At 44.7% G+C, this 19476-nt stretch overlaps 1 protein-coding gene across 5 annotated transcripts in view; it reads right to left on the bottom strand.

Moving 5' to 3' along the window:
* Nucleotides 1–601: 601 nt before the first annotated feature.
* Mypn (myopalladin) overlaps nucleotides 602–19476 on the bottom strand; it is an 83831-nt gene continuing 64956 nt past the window's right edge. For 4 of the 5 annotated variants that reach the window (XM_021227604.2, XM_005070812.4, XM_040732378.1 and 1 more), the window contains 8 exons: nucleotides 16652–16873; nucleotides 14564–14713; nucleotides 12062–12144; nucleotides 9662–9788; nucleotides 7583–7790; nucleotides 4708–4873; nucleotides 3206–3339; nucleotides 602–1763 (listed from right to left, as the gene is read on the bottom strand). In XM_021227604.2, coding sequence (XP_021083263.1) covers nucleotides 1594–1763; nucleotides 3206–3339; nucleotides 4708–4873; nucleotides 7583–7790; nucleotides 9662–9788; nucleotides 12062–12144; nucleotides 14564–14713; nucleotides 16652–16873 — 1260 coding nt within the window. In that variant the 3' untranslated portion in view covers nucleotides 602–1593. Of the gene's footprint in view, nucleotides 1764–3205; nucleotides 3340–4707; nucleotides 4874–7582; nucleotides 7791–8680; nucleotides 9436–9661; nucleotides 9789–12061; nucleotides 12145–14563; nucleotides 14714–16651; nucleotides 16874–19476 lie in introns of those variants that run through there. The other variant, XM_040732377.1, reaches the window with a different exon arrangement.

Here is a 19476-nt window from a genome sequence, read left to right as displayed (position 1 = left end):
TTTGAACTCACAGAACTGCTCCTGCCTCTGCCTCCAGTGCTGGGGTTAAAGATGTGTACCACTACTGCCCAGCCAACTTTTCACTCTTGATCCTACTGCCTCAGCTTCTCAAGTGCTAGAATCATGGGCATGTAACACAAGTTAGGCTTGAAAAGATTTTGTTAGTTATGAAAACCAGGATGAAGAACACTGGGATCTTCCATTTGCCCAAGACCAGATCTTTGACTCAAGAAGCAATATCACAGATGCCTCAAATATCATCTCCCTGATAATCACATTGTGAGCTCTGGAGGGCAAGGACTGTGTCTTATTCAGTTGGCTTTTTGTTTTGTTTTGTTTTACATTTACTTATTTAGAGTGTGTGGGGCATGTGGGTGCCATAGTGTATGTGTGTGTGTGTGTGTGTGTGTGTGTGTGTGTACACTTTTAGGAGTGAGTCCTAGCCTTTCACCATGTGAGTTCCAGGAATCCAACTCAGGCTCTCAGGCTTGGCAGCAAGCACCTTTATTTGCTGAAGCAACTCTCCGGCCCCCTTATTCATATTTTTCTGTCTCCCATGGTACCTAACCCAGCCTCTTACACAGAGTAGACACGCAACTGATTTGTTGAGTAAATGGATTTATTTTTATACTGGAAATCCTTGCCTTGAAGCAAAGACAGTTTCAAGCCTTTCCAAGTCATTACTATCTCCAGCTAAAAATTATCAGCTGAGGGGGACCTGGCACAGGGAACTCCAGAGATTTGAGCAAAGGGAGCCGATAGCAGCCACCTCCAGTTCATACCCCTGGCTTGCCTGAAGCAAACTGGCGTAAGAATGGCAGAAAGCTGAGTAAGTGTCATTCCCCAGCAGATGGTCGTTGAAGATCTCCATGGTGCTCGGTACCCATCTAGGTGCTAGGCTTGGATGCGGGTGTCATTCTCTGCCTAATATGGTGATGATAGGCTGGTGGGAGCCTTGTTGTGACCACATAACAAGTGCACTGTGAAATCTTGAGTGTCCTGGTTGGTTTTGTTTGTTCGTTTGTTTTGCTTTTAAATCTCAGGCACATTTTGGCTTCTTATGTGATTCTACAGGCAGCATATGCAAATTGCTTCACCACCTCGGTGGAGGGGTGTATGGCAAGATCCTCTAATGGGAGCCCATCTAATGAATTCACCAAGATGACTGCTATGGATGTAACCCATGAAAGGTGATGATGGGCTCCCCATCTTTCACCTTTGTATCTATTCTAAATTTCTAACTTCTCTCAGCCCTGGCTATGGCTCCTAATTGCTACTAGTTGGGCCTAGCGACCCAAACACGTGGGGTGGGAGAGCATGCTAGCCCCCCACCTCAAGCCGTGGTGGCAGTGGCCTGGTATCTTCAGTTTGTGTGTGTTATCTACTTGCATCTTTAAGACGCACAGCCCTATAACTCTTCCTCAGCAGAGGCCCTTTTAAAAAGCCCCAGCCAACTGACTTAAAACGCATCTCGCCATGGGTCCAGCAGGATGGGAACTCACTCAAATCCAGTTGTTTGGAAACCACTGCATGTGACCAGTCTTCCTTCCCCTCCATAGTCTACCCTCTCACACAGCAGGCACCGAGATACCCTTAAAGTTCGTCGCTCTCCACTACACTCCGAGAAGTGCAGGAATACACCATCGTGCTTTCCATGGAAGAGAAGGCAGAAAAGATGTCGAGTCCTTTGCTGGTGAGGGATCCATAGCGGCTACCACTGGGCCGGATAGACATGGGGGGTGGGATCTGATGGTGCCACTGAGCTGGAGAATGAACCAGGTAAAATGTTATGATCAAAGAAGTCAATGGGAGGAACATGGATACCCCATTCCTAAAGGAACATTAAAACCTTCCTGCGTCGAGGTCCACTCCTACAATCCCAGCACTGGGGTGGCGGATACAGGAGGACCAGGAATTCAAATCCAGTCTTGGCTGCATAGCAAGTTTGAGGTCAGTCTGGGCTTTGTGAGACCCTGTCTAAAATGGAGGCCATACAGAGAGACAGGGAGAATTACAGAGACATTAGGAGAGAAAGGAGCCCCTCATCCAATACCGAAACCTCTCACCAGCTGGGTAGCAAAAATTCCAGTAAAAGGCCAGGCATGATGGAGCATGCCTTTAATTCTAGCACTCTGAAGGCAGAGGCAGGTGGATCTCTGTGAGTTCAAGGACAGCCTGGTTTACATAGAATTGCAGGCCAGCTAAAGTTGTATAGTGAGACCTTGTCTCAGAACAAACAAACAAACAAACAACAACAACAAAAATCCAGGTCAATTAATAACTACTTATTGAAGCCGGGCGTTGGTGGCGCACGCCTTTAATCCCAGCACTCGGGAGGCAGAGGCAGGCGGATCTCTGTGAGTTCGAGGCCAGGCTGGACTGACAGCCTCTAAAACAATACAGAGAAACCCTGTCTCGTAAAACCAAAGATAAAAAAAATAAAAAAAAATAAATAAAAAGGACAGACCTCTAGCCCTACATTCTCCCTTTTTAAAAATACTTCATTTTTATTTCATGTACTTTTATGTTCTGCCTGCATGTTTGTAAGTGTGAAGGTATCAGATTGCTTGAAACTGGAGTTACAGACAGTTGTGAGCTGCCATGTGGGTGCTGGGAATTGAACTCAGGACCTCTGGAAGAGCAGCCAGTGCTCTTAATCACTGAGCCATCTCTCCAGCCCCTAGTCATAGAATGGCTCTGAAGATGACTTCAGATTTATAATCTGATAAGGTAAATTTGTGAGCTGCTGAGGTTGAACAGAATTTAATACATGTCCTTTGTTTCTTTTAATTTTGTTTTGTTTTGCTTTGCTTTTCAAGACAGGATTTCTCTGCGTAGTCCAGGCTGACCTCAGAGATTCGCCTGCCTCTGCTTCCTGAACACTGGGATTAAAGGCGTGCACCACCACCACACCACCACCACCACCCAGTTATATGTCCCTTTCTTGTAAATGGAGTTTCTGCTGAAATTCCTAAAAAAAGAAGGGGCAACAAGAAGGTTGAGTTGGTAAAGGCATTTGATGCCAAGTCTGGCCACTTGATTCTCAAAAGCACAGTAAACAAATGGCAGGGAGAACCCATCTTCCAAGCGTGACAGATAATGAAATATATCTAATTTATTCATGGAACACTGTACAATGATCTTTAAAAATGATTTTAAAACTGTTGTTCACGCACGGATATTCCTTGAATGACATCATCCTTACCATATATATCCAACCTAGCTGTGCAGGACACAATGCCAGCTTCATTCTTGGCTGACAGGGTATACCAGCCGGCGTCAGATTTCTTGGCTGGCTGGATGAGGAGGCAGACATATCCCGTTGTGTCCTGGTGCATGCTGGGGAAGAGAAAGAAGGCATTCACCTTTAACTTGGGAGCAGAAGCATCTTGGTCAGTCTTAGGCTTGGAGAAACTCTCAGGGGAGGGACAGGGGACATTTATCTTTTTAACCAAAGCCAAGAAAAGCCTTCATCTTGTCCTCTCCCTCACTTCTTCTCCCTGCCTCCCTCCCTCCGTCCCTCCCTCCCTCCCTCCCTCCACTCCAGCCTGCTACTCCTCCCCCTGCCCTAAAGATTCATTTATTTGGGTATGTATGTATGTATGTATGCATGCATGCATACCACATATATACTGATAGTCAGAAGAGGCATCAGATTCTCTGGAACTGTTGCAGACAGTTGTGAGCCAGCATGTGGGTGCTGGGAATCGAACCTGGGTCCTCTGAAAGAGCAGCCAGTGCTCTTACATGGTGAGCCATCTCTCCATCACCACTCCCTTTTAAGATGGTCTCATGTAGCCCAGAGTGACCTTGAGCTCACCAGGTATCTGGGAACTTGAACCCCTGATCCTCCTGCCTCTACCTCCATCATACCTAGCCCCTAACACAATTTTTGCTTGTAAAAAATAAAAATAAAAAACACTTTTCCAGGCCCTAATATGATTGAGAATATGACAGAAGTGTGCCAGATTTAAATGATCCTTGTATAATTTTAAGGATTTATTATTTTTATTTATATGGAGGTGTGTTTGTGTCTCTGTAGGCTAAAGTTCTCCATGTATATGAAGGGGCTTGTGGAGGCCTTGAGTGGGTGTGGAGTCCCTTGGAACTAGAGTTACAGGAAGCTGTGAGTCACCCAATGTGGATGCTAGGAATTAAACTTGGCTCCTCTTGACTGCTGAGCCATCTTTCCAGCCCCCCCACCCCCACACCATGTATATTTTTCAAAACTTTTCGTTTTGGAGGCAGTGTCTCATATAGCACAGAATAGCTTCAAACTTGCTATGGAGCCAGGTTGATTAACTCTGGACTCCTGACCCTACCTCCACATTCCTCCTGAGTATGGGGAATGTAAGATGCTACCACACCTTAGCATTTGTAGTCGGTGTTGCTCTCTCTCTCTCTCTGGGAAGCATACTTTTATTAAGGCAAAATGAGAAGGAAAAACAAAACTTCTGAGAGTGGGAGGGGCTTGAAGGTTAGAATACACACCCCCTCCTTTTGAGACTGAGCCTTGCTCTAGTTTAGGCTGACTAGGAACTCACTCTGTAGCCCAGGCAGGCTTGGAACATGTACAATAACTCGGCTGCAACTCGGGAGCACCATATTAAATGGAAGACGCCAACTGCAGAAGGCTGCAGGCTTATTTGGATGGCCCACAGGCCACTCTGAGCAGGGATATTGCCATGGAGATGGTGCCTGCTGTACCTGATCCTCTCTCTGGTGAACGGGATGGTCTCGTTGTCCTTCTTCCAGTAGAACACAGGTGGGGGCATGCCTGTAACGCGGCACTCCAGTCTCACCGGGTGGCCCTCAGGAACGCCGCTGTTCTGGAGTTTCTCCAGGATCATGGGTGCTTTCTTCACCTCTTTGGCTAAACAAGAGAAATTACTTTTTTATTTGAATAGTAGCAAGTGCCTTGAGGTTTCTGCCTCAGATCCATCACATTCTTGTTTTATTTTTTGAGACAAGGTCTCACTGTATTGGCTGTCCTTGAACTTGCTTTGTAAACCAGATTGGCTTTGAACTTTGCCTCTGACTTTTAAGAGCTGGGAATAAAGGCATGCGCCACCATACCCATCCAGAAATAGTGACTTTAAAAAAGTTTTTTCTTTAATCCCTGCATTCAGGAGGCAGAGGCAGGCAGATCTCTGAGTTCAAGGCCAGCATGGTCTACAGAGCTAGTTTAGGACACCAAGGGCTACACAGAGAAACCATGTCTCAAAAACAGAAAAGAAAAAAAACTTTTCAAAATTATATTTAATTAATTCATTTGAATGTGTGTGTATGTATATATGTACATGCATGCACATGTGAGTGTGTGTATGTGTGTGTGTGCGAGAAGTCAGAAGACAGCTTTTTTTTTTGTTTTTCAAGACAGGGTTTCTCTGTATTGTTTAGGAGGCTGTCCTGGAACTCGATCTGTAGACCAGGCTGTCCTCGAACTCACAGATATCCTCCTGCCTCTGCCTCCCAAGTGCTAGGATTAAAGGCGTGCGCCACCAACGCCCGTCTAGAAGACAGCTTTTGTTAGGAGTTGCTTCTCCTGTTCCATCATGAGGATCCCAGGGATTGAACTCAGGTAAGAATGCTTGGCATGGTGGCAGGTGCCTTTACCCACTAAGCCATCTCCATAGTCAAATAATGACTTTTGAGAACATTTTCCACAAATTAAAACTGATTCTTTTTGAGTACTGTCTTCCATAGGGACTAAATTTTCACCCAACTTGAAGTTTTTTATTTCTATATGAATGTGCGTCTGGGTGAGTTTATGTGCACCGTGTGCATTCAGGAGCCCTTGCAGGCCAGGCAGGACTTCATGTGCCCTGGAACAGGAGTTACAGGCTGTTGTGAGCTTCCATGTGGGTGCTGGGAACCAAACTCAGGTCCTCTGCATGAGCAACAAGCGTTCTAACCACCGAGCCACCTCTCCAGCTCCAACCAACTTTTTAGGTTTGGTCCCGTTGTCCCTTTTCTATTGTGCATGTTCCCGCCCATAAATGTATTTGGAACAAAAAAGCTATGTATACCAAGAAGGTAGCCTCATCTATCAAAATCATTGTTTTAAACATATGGAAAAAAGGTGAAAGCCTGCAGCAAAAACAGGGTTTCCTACTCTGTCGGTGAGACTAAATTAAGAGCAAAGGGAAAGGGTTCACACGAGAGCAGGAGGGACAGCAGTGCTGACTCGGTTGGTTCTCTTCCATTCTTCCTTCCTTTCTATCTTTTTTTTTTTTAATATGGAATGCTTCATGAATTTGCATGTCATCCTTGTGCACGGGTCTTTTTTTCCTAAGACAGGGTGTCTCTGTAGCCCTGGCTGTCCTGAAACTCACTTTGTAGACCACCAGGCTGGCCATGAACTCAGAGATCCTCCTGCCTCTGCCTCACGAGTGCTGGGACTGCCTAGTTTAGGTTGGTTTACATAAGGGGCCGCCCACAGTGGGAGGAAGCCTAGCCCTAGAATTCCCGCTGGACCACTGCCCTGCTGATGTCTTACTTGCCGTTCTGAGGGCGGGCATTGCTGTGTTTTATTCACAGGGTCTTATCAGGTGAAGGCTTATTTGAGTCAACATGTGATGAGCACCTTCCACTAAGGCAAACATCAGAAAACACGCAAACCAGGGCCTCAGGAAAGGCTCAGTGGGCAAAGAAGCTTGCTGCTACGCCTGAAGACCTGAGTTTGATCCCTCGGGCCTGCCGGGTGGAAGGAGCCAGCCTCCTGCAAGCTGCACTCTGACCACCACATGTAGGCTATGGCACGCCCCCTTCTTAAGTAAAAACACAACACAGTCAACCAGCTAGCGCCTCTGGCCTCAGAACTCAGAGTCTGCAGGGAGGCAAAGCTGTGAACAATCATCACAGTAGTCCACAGCTGCTCTGTAGATCTTGCCTGCTCTTGTGCCATTGGGGACCCAGAGGAGGTGGCCAAGGGCTGCCTGGCGAACCCACTGTGCCCAGGTGGTGACACCAGACTTCGGCCTTTAAATTTTATTCATTTCAATTTTTATTTTTGAGAGGAGGCTTCAGGTACCCTGGCTGGTTTCAACTTCCTCCTGTAGGATGACTCCTGTCCCCACCTCCCCAGTGCTGGGGGTCGGGTGTATACCACCACACCTGCTCTCAGTGGGCTCTGTATGCTCTCGGGCACCTTACCAACTGAGCTGATAGTCCTGAAGTTAGGCTTTGCAGAATGAGAAGGGTGCTGGGCAAAGAACATTCCATTTGACAGGACCGCTGGTGTAATGCAAAGACTTGTAACTCAGGGGACAAAAGAGCCTAGTGTGTTCAGAAATCACAGACTGAAGGGCAAACGACTAGAATTTAGTGACAGCCAATTAAACAACTCATTGCTATGTCAATGATTATAGTTGCTCCTATTGATTGTATGATTAAAATGAAGAAACAGTCATATTACATTTCTAGATTACTATGTATCTCAGAAACCAGTGTAGAAAACAGGGTCTACTACAGTTAAAGGGAAAAAATAATGGAGGGATTCTGGAATTCTGTCAGAGCATCTGAATATTTGGACAGACAATTGGAAAGGAGTTCTGCCTAGGAGTCCCACAGCGAGCCTTACCTACTACAGTGAGCTCCAAACTAAAGGAATTCTGCCCGGTTTTGTTTGTAGCCACGCATGTATAGGTCCCTGCGTCGCGTTGGGTGAGTGGGTCGATGAGCAGAGAGTGGACTCCCGTCTCTCTGACCAGCATCTTGTGGGAGGCATCTGGTAGCACAGGTTGCCCATTGAGCAGCCACGTCAGCTCCGGAGGCGGTAAGCCACTCACCTAATAACCAACAGAACAGCTGACCCAGGTGACACACTGATGACAGGCAGTTTTATTTGGTAGATGAATTAGCTATTCTTATTGGCACCAAATATATAGTAAAGGAAAACAGAGGGTTGGGGATTCTGCAGCAGCCTTGGAAGAGGGAGCTGAATGAATGGCTTTGTGAGTTTGAACTGTGTGGGATCCTGGCCCCATTTGAGCCATGCGATTATGTCCAGATAGATAAAACAGGCGGAGCTGAATGTGAGTTTGAACTATGTGGGATCCTGGCCCCATTTGAGCCACGATTAATCCATTCGATTATGTCTGGATAGATAAAACAGGCCTGTGGCATCAATGAGAAAGCTGACTTTGGCTTAGATACCAGAGCTAGAGAAAAGTCAGATATTAAATCAAAGATTTTGCTCACGGACTTTGTAAAAGCAATACTAATGCCGGACTATATATAAAAAAGTCTTGATGCCTAATTATAATTATATTAAACCAGAGTCTCTGTGGATAGGAGCCAGACACTGGTAGTTTTTGGAGTTTAGAGACAGGAGAGCATACAACCTGAATATTATTTGTGCAGCAACTGGGGGGATAAAAGCCACTCACAGAAAGGGGTTCTCTGTGCATGCTTAACCTCCAGCCTTCACTGACCTGTACCTATGCAGCCTCATTTCAGGTTGAAGAATTTTAATACAGAATCTCAAAAGGTGACAGAGGCGGCTTAGTGTGAGAGAATGACCTCTGTCCACTCAAAGTGCTTTGGCTCTGTCTTCTCACACCTATGATTTTTCAGTTTCTTTCCTCCCTGCCAATAAAGGATCCCAGGGACCATATAGAGAAGTCCATGTATTAGCCACTTTGGTTATCTTTTCACAACAAAGAATGGACTTATATGATGCCCACATAAAGTGTTTTTTATTTTATTCTTATATAATTGTTATTACGATATGATGATTTAAGACTTTAATGACATATTTGTATATGGTATTAAAAAGATTAAATTCGGGGCTGGGGAGATAAGCTAAGAACACTGACTGCTCTTTCAGAGTGAAGGACCAAAAATTAAAATTAATGAAAGCTTAAAAACTCAGGCCCTGAAAAGGGAACTTCTAATGACTAGAAATGCCATGGCTAGTGCCTGAACCCCACTCTTCATAGAAGGGGAGGTAACCCTCCACCACTTGGGTCAAAATTCCTATGTCTGCTAATTGCTAGTCATAGTTGAAAAGATCCCTCCACCCAGGGGATAACTGACAGACCCTGTGACCCTGTAACCCTGAAAGCCTGTGCCCTGTCTTATCCTACTCAGATGTATCTTGCCTAAAATACATAGTTATTGCTTTACACTGTACTTAGAACGACCTTAAGTAACCATGGAAACTCGGAAATTTGTGGCCTTCAACCTCTTGGTCTGCCCCTTTAAAAGCTTCTCTTTATGGTTGGTTGACATCTCATTACCCCGCCATGGAGTGAGATCCAAGCTGGCCAGCTTGAACAATAAAAAGACACCTCTGCTCTTGCATCAGAGTTGTCTGCTCCTTGGGTTAGTCTCTGGGGCTCTGCAAACATGGCACAACACAGAGGATCCAGGTTCAGTTCCCAGCACCTACACGGCAGCTCATAACTGTCTGTAACTCCAGTTCCGGGGGATCTGACACCAATGCACATAAAATAAAGTTAAATAAATTATTTAAAAAAATAAAAAGATTAAATGCTCTAAAAGAGCCTGCGGAGGGGACAATTTCCCTCCCTTCCCTATGACCCTTTCATCTGGGAGAAAACCCCACATAACAAACACAAACAAAAATGAATGTAAACAAATGACAAGATGAAAAATCTGGACATGCCTGGAGCTAAGGACATGCATTTGAAAGTACCTTACAGTCCAGCCGACAGAGGCGGCCCTCGTGAGCCACCATGTCCCCTGGGGCCTGCAGGAAATGTGGTCGGAAAAAGCGTTCCTGTAGAGGTTCTTTGTCTCTTTCTTGCATCCTGGACCTTCCCCTACAAGAAGCATATACAAATGCATAGCAATAACCACAATCATTTAGACATGGCTATAAGATTATAATGAGACAGAGTCCCCTGTAGACCAGGCTGACCTTGAGCTCAATAAATAATCCAGGATGACCTTGAACTGGTTCTCCTGAGTGCTGGCATTACAAGCATGCATCGTTATGCCCAGTTTATGTGATCCTATTAGGAATGGAACCCAGGACTTGGTGTATGCTAGGTTAGCATGAGAGACCAAAAACTAAAATTAATAAAAGTTTAAAGACTTGGGACACTGAACCTATGCAGAGAGAAAGGAAACTTCTAATGACTAAGAGAATTTGACTCCCTAACCAGGAGTATGTGACTAGGAGCCTGAGGCCAGCTCTTGGAGAAAGGGAGTTAGCCCATCACCATCTGTGTCAACATTCCTTTGTTCTAAAGAAAACCAGATAACCACTAATTTCCAGTTGTAAAAGTCCCCTGGCCCAGGGGATAATTGGCAAACTCATGACCCTATGCCCCTGCCCCATCTTGCTCACATGTATCTTGCTAAAATATATAGTTTTTGCTTTACTCTGTAATGACCTTGAGTAATCATGGAAATTTTGTAATTTGTGGCCTTCAGTCTTATGGTCTTTCCTTTTAAAAGCTTCTCTTAATTGCTGGTTAGGATGTCACTTCCTCCCAATGGAATGGAGTGAGATCCTGGCTGGCCAGCTTGAAAATAAAAGAAACCTTTGCTTTAGCATCAGCATGTGGGTTCCTTGTGGAGGTCTGTTTAGGGTTCCTCGAACCTGGCATAACAAGCACTCAAGCACTCTACCGAATGAACCACACCCTACAGTAGAAAGGATTTGCTGGATAGTCAAATCAATCAATCAATCAATCAATCAATCAATCAATCACAGCTTAGAACTGATATAAACACACACACACACACACACACACACGCACGCACGCACGCACGCACGCACGCACGCACGCACGCACGCACGCACGCACCAAACCAAACCAAACCAAAACCAAAACTCTTTGTGGCAAGTATCCTGTACACTGTGGTATCATCTCTGAACTCTGAAATCAAGGAAACAGGCTCAGGGCTGGGTGCCTCCAGAGGATCCAAGTTCAGTCCGAAGCACCCACATTGGGTGATGCACAACCACCTGTAACTCCAGTTCCAGAGGATCCAGTGTACCTGCACTCATGAGCACATACCCCGACCGTAGACGTGATTCAAAATAATGAAAATTAAAACAAGTAGGCGTTAGGTTCTTTCTCTCTGGAGTCATTCCACATTAATCGGCTTAGCTTAGCTCCCCTCTCTGTGGGCTTTGGCACTTGTTGAAAAGTCATCAAAATAGACATAAATCAGTACTCCATCTGAGAGCCCAAAGAGAAGGCCTGTTCATCGCCCAGAACAGGATGACTGTGACCGCAATACAATACAGCTGTAATAAATTATGGCTGACAATTAAAGATGACCATGAACTTGAACTCGGTCAGGGTGATCAACAGGAACAGCTGTTCTTGAGAACAAAACAAAACAACAAAGATAAAGGACGGGGCGGAGAAATGTCTTCCCAACAGCAGTGTATGTGAAACATGGGTCTCTGTTTCCCGTCCTCTGATAAGCCATTTAATTCATCAGCTTCAGTAACTATCTGCTAAGACTCAAGGAGAAAGCCGGGCTCTTTCTCATTAGTAGTTCATAAAATCCAAGAAGACAACCAGTTATAATGGAGACTGCAGTGGAAAATATTCAGCCTCCAAGTTTCTGCTTGGTGATAGAAAAGCTGCTTGTTTCAAAGGTTCTCATCCCTCATTGTGTACATGGGTGTTACTGATGGCTACAATGTTTTGAACCATTACAACTGTACCAAAGGGGCTGGGAATGTTTTCAACACAAAGCTCAGGGTTCATTCCCCAGCAACACAATAACTGGGTGTGGTGGTGCATGCCTATAGTCCCGACATTTAGGTGGTGAAAGTGGAAGTATCAGTTTAAGGTCATCCTCTGCTATATTTGAGGTCAGCCTGGGCTACACGAGAGCCTTCTTAAAGTGCCAAAGCCTAGAGCTTCTCAAACGTAAATGTGTCCATGCATCTCCGGATTCTGTTAAAAGCATGAATTCTTACTTGGACACTCTGAACCAGCTTGATGTCTGCATTCCAAGGAGCCCCCTAGTGGTGGCGCCGCAATATGTGAGGTCTATTTAAGCAGTGATTCACTGTGGTGAGTGGGAACACGGGAGAGGCCCAGAAAAGGGGGATCTCCTGATTTACCTGTGAGACTGACCAGCAGGGCTGAGTCTGTTTCGAATGGGCAAACTCTGTACCATCAAGTGGCCGGAACAGCTGATTCTCCCCTGAGAAGCACAAAACATACAAGATTAAAATAAGGAGAAAGCCGCTGGGCGTTGGTGGTGCATGCCTTTAATCCCAGCACTTGGGAGGCAGAGGCAGGCGGATCTCTGTGAGTTCGAGACCAGCCTAGACTACCAAGCGAGTTCCAGGACAGCCTCCAAAGCCACAGAGAAACCCTGTCTCAAAAAACAAAACAAAAAAAAAAAAACAAAACAAAAAAAAATAAGGAGAAAGCCACATATTGTGCAATTTATATAAATGTTTTCTTCACTAAAACATTATACATTTTTTCTAACAATGAAGAGTGTTTCTTTGTTCAAGAAGAATGAAAACAATACAATTGTTGTTTTGTTTTGTTTTTCGAGACAGGGTTTCTCTGTGTAGTCCTGGCTTTCCTGGAACTCACTCCATAGACCAGGTTGGTCTCTGAACTCAAGAGATTTGCCTGCCTTTGCTTCCTACGTGCTGTGATAAAAGGCATGTGGCAGCACCGTTCAGCTAAAAACAACGTAACTTTGTGTGTGTGTGTGTGTGTGTTCAGGCCTTGATGTTAGGAGTCTTCCTAGATGGCCCTCTACCTTAGTCATTGTGCTAAGATCTCTCAATTGAACCCAGAGTTTGCAGATATGATCAGTACGACTAGGATCTTGGACTGGGGATCCCCTATCTCTGCCTTTTTGGGCTTGAACTCCAGGTGGGGCACCACACCTACCTAGCATTCACAGGAGCTCTGGTCCACACACTTGTACAGTGAGAGACATAAAAATCTGGCTTCTGGAGCTGGAGGGATGGCTCAGAAGTGAAGAAAGCTTGCTGCTCTTTCAGAGGAGCTGAGCTGTTCCCAGCACCAACCACACGATCACCTGTAACTCCAGTTTTAGGGGATCTGAAACCCTCTCCTGGTCCTCTCTCTCTCTCTCTCTCTCTGTCTCTCTCTCTCTCTCTCTCTGTCTCTCTCTCTCTCTCTCTCTCTCTCTCTCTCTCTCTCTCTCTCTCTCTCTCTCTCTCACACACACACACACACAATCCTTAAGACATGACTTCTATTGTTTATCATTATCAGGTGTGTATGTGGGTGCACATGCCATGCAACCTTCTTGGTGAAAGTCAGAGGCCAACTTTGTATAGCCAGTTCTCTCCTTCTGCTTTTTCACGGGTTCTGGGGATCAAACTCAGGTCACTAGGCTCATGTGACAAATGCCTTTACCCATCTTTCCAGGCCCAAAATGACTTCTTAAGTCACTGTTAATATTTCAGGGGAATCAATCTTAGGAGTGTTATGATATTTTCCACTTTAACCCGAGAAATGAAAAGAACACGAATATTTTAAAAATTACCATTTCCTCTGGATTTAACATCTTTCACAGCAACAATGCAAAGAGCATGGCCAAATATTCTTATGCTTTCCTCAATAGAGATCCATCAAAACTGACACTTTAGTGGGAAATGGATGAAAATAGAAATTATGGCTTTATATTTTTAATTTGAATGGTAATTGAAAATATTCTGTCCTATCTTTTAGGGGAATTTTGAAAGTTGACCTCATTCAGAAAAGAAAAGTGCAAGATTACAGTTCTCCTTTTATCCATAAGGACAAAAAAAAAGGGGAAAATTTGATATAAATTTGAGATATTTAGAGCCTTTTCAAAGTTGTTTCTTCTCTGGGTTTACTTATTTTAATTTTTTAAAGATATGTTTATGTGTGGTTATGAGTAGTTTGCTGAAATACATATTTATGTACTATGTGTATCTAGTTCCATTGGAATTCAGAAGAGGCAGCCAGAACTCCTGGTTGGATGGTCGTGAGCTGCTGGGAACTGAGCCCTGGTCCTCTGTAAGAACATCAAGTGCTCTTAACCACAATCCACCTCTCTAGTCTTCATTTATTTCGTATTTATGTGTATGTATCTGTTTGTCAGGTGTGTAGGTGCCTTCAAAGGCCAGAAGAGGGTGTTGGAGCCCATGGAGCTGGAGTTACAGCTGATTGTGAGCTGTCTAATGTGGGTGCTGGGAGCTGAACATGGGTCCTCTGCAAGAACAGTCAATGCTTTTAACTGTTGAGCCATTTCTCCAGCCTCCTTGTTTTCCTTTTGATTTGTTCTCTGTCTTCAGACTCAGTGCATCATGACTTTGAGCTGATCCTCCTCGCCTTTGCTCCCTGAGTTCCCCAACATGCTTGCTTCGTTTTACGTGGTGCTGAGGATCACACCCAGGGCCTCACTCATGCTAGACAAGCACACCAAAAACTGAACTGTATCCCAGGATAAAGTTCTGACAGTGCCTTCTGTCCGGGGCAGCCAGTTAGGTGTTCTGTTAGGTATAGTCAGGACACTTCTCGTTCACTCTCTTTAGCACTTGTCAAGGTCTCATTCACAGTGACATCAGTCACTCCTTCTGAGATCCAGGAGCCCTGCAACTCACCTGGGGGTTGGCCGCCATGATAGTGTAGTTGCCGTCATCATCACTGTTGGTGGATTCGATGTGCAGAGAGCAGGTCCCATCTCCTTCTCGCTGCATTTTGCAGTGCTCGTTTCTCTTCGAAATCTGCTTCCCATCTTTGAACCAATAAACCTGGAGTGAAACGTAATCAAGGAACTGTTGGTGAGGACATGCTGTTCTGTATCTTCAGAAATATGAGGCAAAGGTCAAATACCATCCCTGTTACCAGACACTCGTCTTACGCAAACACTTAGGAAAAAAATCATAAAACCTATTCAAAATGACAGTATGCCGTGTACCTCCATCTTTACCTAAAACATATGATATAGTTTAGCATTGCGGTAAAGCTTTTGACTATCTTTATTGTACCTCATGATTAGCTTAAGGGTCCTCTAAGGACTAAATACATCTTCACAGGCCAAATAATGAACACAGGGAACCTGAATCATCCCCCATCACCCTATGTAAGCCCCAGTCGCGAAGCAGATGCTGGTCTGAGCACCTGCGATGGTGCATCTTGCTTGAAAGGCTAGCATGGTTTGTTGAACCAAGAAGAATAAGGCTGGGATCAAGTTGCTAAATTTACCTTCTGGCCCAAAACCAAACTCTAAGATTGAAATATACAGATTTGCTGTGCAAATATTTTGGTGGTCAGCCCTGCACACGTGAGGGTGAGCTCCTCCAGGCAGGGTGGATAAAGTTCTGGTTGTAGGTGTCCACTCTGCCTCTTCCTTGGTTACCTAAGCACGTATGGCACCACCACGCTCGTGTTTGTGAAAGCAGATCCACTGCACCGGGTGCAAATCCTTCCCTGACTGCCAAGGAATGTGGTGACTCAGAAGATGGTTCAGCAGCCAGTGAGAAGCATGGGACATTCTTGGCATTTACTAACCTAACAGTAAGGACACCGATATAGCTCTCTTTGTACAGCAAAAGGCACCCTGTGGGTCTTCAACAGAAACTAAAACATAATGAAAAGTATCAATTGGATGAGTTTGATGGCTAAGAGAGCCAATAACCCAAAACAAGGCAGCATGAGTTAGAAATTTGTTTAATACTTTTATTGAAATTCTACCAAGATTTGACGTGGTGTCACTCACCTTTAATCCCAGTCCTCCAGAGACAGAAGCAGGTGGGTCTCTGTGGCTTTGAGGCCAGCCTGTTCTATATAGTGAGTCCCAAGTCAGTCAGGACTACATAATGAGCCCCTGTCCAAAAAAACAAATAATAAACCCTAACAAGTTCAATTTCTTTTTGGCCTAATGATCCTGTTCCTGATACTTTTTAATCTAAATCATCTGGGCTTTGATAATTTTTGAGTATTATTTTCCATTTTTATTCCATAGATGCTTTACTACGGTATGATAAGTTGTTTGTTTTGTTTTCTGAGATAGTGTTTCATGTAGCCTAGGCTGGCCTCAAACACACTAAGTCCTGAGTTTCTGATTCTCCAGAGTGTTGAGAAAACAGGCATGCATCACCATGTCCAGGTTTTGTTGTTTCTTGCTTTTGTTGGTTTGTTTGCATTTGGGTTTTGATTTTTTTCCAGACAAATTTTCTCTGTGTAGCCCAGGGTTTTCCTGGAACTTGTTTGTAATCCAGGCTGGCATTACAGATCTGCCTGCCTCTGCCTCCCTAATGCTGGGATTAAAGTCGTGTGCCGCAATGACCCAACCAAGTTTTTGTTTTATTTTTTTAAATATTGTTTTAGGGATTGAACCCAGAGCTTCGTGCATGCTACATTCAAAGCCTGAAACTTTTCTTTTTAATGTGTCTCTTGTGGGTAGGGAGGTTCAGGAAGAGGCCAGAAGAGGGGGGCACCAGATGCCCTGGAGCTGGAGTTATAGGTGGTTGAGAGCTATCCAAAGTGGACTCCCATCATGTACTCTTGACTGAGAAGTTTTCTCTCTAGCCCCCTGAGATTTTTTTCCTGGTTTAGAGGATACATGTTAGAGCCATTAGAAGCAAGAACTCTGACACTGAGCTACGTCCCAGCCCCATGAGAGTTTCTTGAAGACCTTGTGTAAGTTCCATGCTGTTGATGGCCAACTGGCAGACCATCTTCCCTACCTTTGGAACAGGTATCCCGACAATTTTGCAGGTGAAGGTGACTGGAGAGCCTTCAGTCACCCGGAAGTGCTTGAGTCTTTTGTCAAAGATGGGTGCGATGCACTTGCCCGTGGGGATTTCATCATGCTGGATCTCGTCATCGGATTCATCAACAGGAGTACGCTCCAAGCGGAACTCTATCTCATTCATCAGCCTCTGCTCGAAGCTTGAAATCTTATATTCCTGCCAAACAGAAGGGTATATTGAAATTTTTACGTTAACAACAACAACACACACACACACATAAACCTTTATTATTAATTAGAGTGTACAAGGTCATGCATGTGTGCCAGGAGACCATGCCAATGTCACAGATAGCTCCCTGGAGTTGGCTCTTGTCTTCGGTTTTCCTTAAAAAACATTTATTTTGCTGGCCAGTGGTGGCACAGGCCTTTAATCCCAGCACTCAGGAGGCAGAGGCAGACGGATCTCTGTGAGTTTGAGACCAGTCTGGTTTATAGAGCTAGTTCCAGGACAACTAGGGGCTACACAGAGAAATCATGTCTTGAAAAACCAAGAAAAAAATATTTTTACTTTATCAGTCTGGATACTTTGCTTACACATATGTGTGTGCAACATGTACATGTCTGTGAGTCATCATGTGGGTGCTTGGCATTGAACCCAGGTCTTTTGAAAGGATATTCAATATTCTTAACCACTGAGCCATCTCTCTGGCCCCTTAGTTGGGTTTCTATTGCTGTGATGAAGTCTATGACCAAAAGCAACTCTGGGAGGATAATGTCTGCTTCATCTTACAACTTGCATCATCCAGGGAAGTCAGGGCAGGGACTCAAGGCAGGAACCTGAAGGTAGGAACTGAAGCAGAGGCCATGGAGTAACACCACTTACTGGTTTGCTCCTCATGGCTGCTCAGTTTGTTAGCTTATAATGACCAGGACCACCTGCACAGGGGTGGCATCCCCCACAGTACGCCGGGCCCTCTCACATCTGTCACTAATCAAGACAATACCACGCATACTTGCCTGCAGTCCAGTGTGTTGGAGGCAGCTGGGTGGTGTTGGCACATACTCACTACCTTTAATCCCAGGACTCAGGGGGCAGAGGCAGTCAGAGCTCTGTGAGTTCGAGGCCAGCCTTGTCTACAGATTGTTCCAGAACAGTCGGGGCTACACAGAAAACCCTGTCTCAGAAAAACAAAAGCAAAACAACAAAAAGATAGAGTCCCTCCTCCCAGCTATGTCTGGGTTTGTATCAAGTTGAGGAAAACCAACCAGCACTGCTCTACTTCTGCCTTGCCATGTGTTCTGGGGATGAACTCCAGCTGTCAAGCTTGTGGAGGATAAATACATAAAAATATATCCAATAGTGAGAGAAAGGCTGCTGGAACTGTAGAGAACTTCACTGACATGTATAGTTTGGGTCTGGTTCACTTTGGCGTGTGATTGGTTTATCTGCAAGCTTTTTAATAATAAAGTTTATAAAATTAAAAATATAAAATACACAGATACACCCGATCAATACACCAACCGTGTAATACAAGGTATGAATTGAAGAGGAGCACTAAAATAAGTATATAAAGGCCAAGTTGCTTCCGTGACAGATTAAACATTTGGCAGGTGGAGCTTTAGGAACAAGGACATTGTGGCAGAGAAAGCTAAATCCCTGAGCTGGCAGGCAGTTTGGGCATCACTTTGCTTGGTCTCAAGGTCGGCTATCTCTGCCACACACAGATCCAACTGTAAAGTTACAGCCTCTGTCAGAGTTCCGAATGCTCTGTGCAAATGCAAGCGGTGTGTTTACATCGAATCCACAGGATCTTTCTGACTGTTACTCCTGAAAATGGCACTACAGATCCACCATCGGTGGACCTCCATTTCTGATTTCCCATTCTGGATTTAGGCCACTTCTCACTTTCTTCTGCCTTATCTACTTTCAGATTGAAAATGGAGGTTTCTTTTTTTTTTTTTTTTTTTTTTTTTGAGACAGGGTTTCTCTGTATTGTTTTGGAGGCTGTCCTGGAACTCGATTTGTAGACCAGGATGGCCTCGAACTCACAGAGATCCGCCTGCCTCTGCCTCCCAAGTGCGCCACCAACGCCCGGCTAAAAATGGAGGTTTCTTTATCAGCTGCCTTCAGTGGTATCTGTAATCAGAGAAGTATACACACACACACACACACACACCTGAACACAGTTTAAGAGTGGAGTTGCGTGAACAGAATTCTGAGTGCTTGTGAGAAAATTTCAAGAAAACAAGAGCCTTGTGACCTTAGTTTCTTCAAAAACAGGAAATTGTTCTTGGAATGTGTTTTTGTGTCCCTCCCAGGTATACCAGATAGGAGTGAGTTTATTTTACATTATTATTACAGCTGTCTATTGTTATGTTTATATGTCTCCGTGGAAAAACATGGTTTTGTCATGTACAGCTTGTCCTTGTGATTATATACTTGACTTATATGATTCTTAATCTCTTAACCCTCAGAGCATTAATTGTCAGATACTCTGCTGGGCAGTGGTGATGCACGCCTTTAACTTGGGGGCAGAGGCAGGTGGATCTCTATGAGTTCAAGGCCAGCCTGGTCTACAGAGTGAGTTTCAGAACAGTCAGGGCTGCACAGAGAAACCCTGTCTCAAAAAAACACACATACACACACACAAAAATGTTTGATGCTCTGAATAAAGTTGATAATTGCATGAGACTTTAGTCTGCCCCACTGTTAGACTCCATTCTCTGAGGTTTATTCCAGCTAGAGTGGTAAATACACACACACACACACACACACACACACACACACACACACCATTCTATGTAATATGACCAGTATAG

Source organism: Mesocricetus auratus, unplaced genomic scaffold (assembly GCF_017639785.1).
Source record: "Mesocricetus auratus isolate SY011 unplaced genomic scaffold, BCM_Maur_2.0 Super-Scaffold_100027, whole genome shotgun sequence".
Lineage (NCBI taxonomy): Eukaryota > Metazoa > Chordata > Mammalia > Rodentia > Cricetidae > Mesocricetus > Mesocricetus auratus.
The sequence above is the reverse complement of the archived record's forward strand: the minus strand, read 5'-3'. Positions and strand labels throughout refer to the sequence as shown.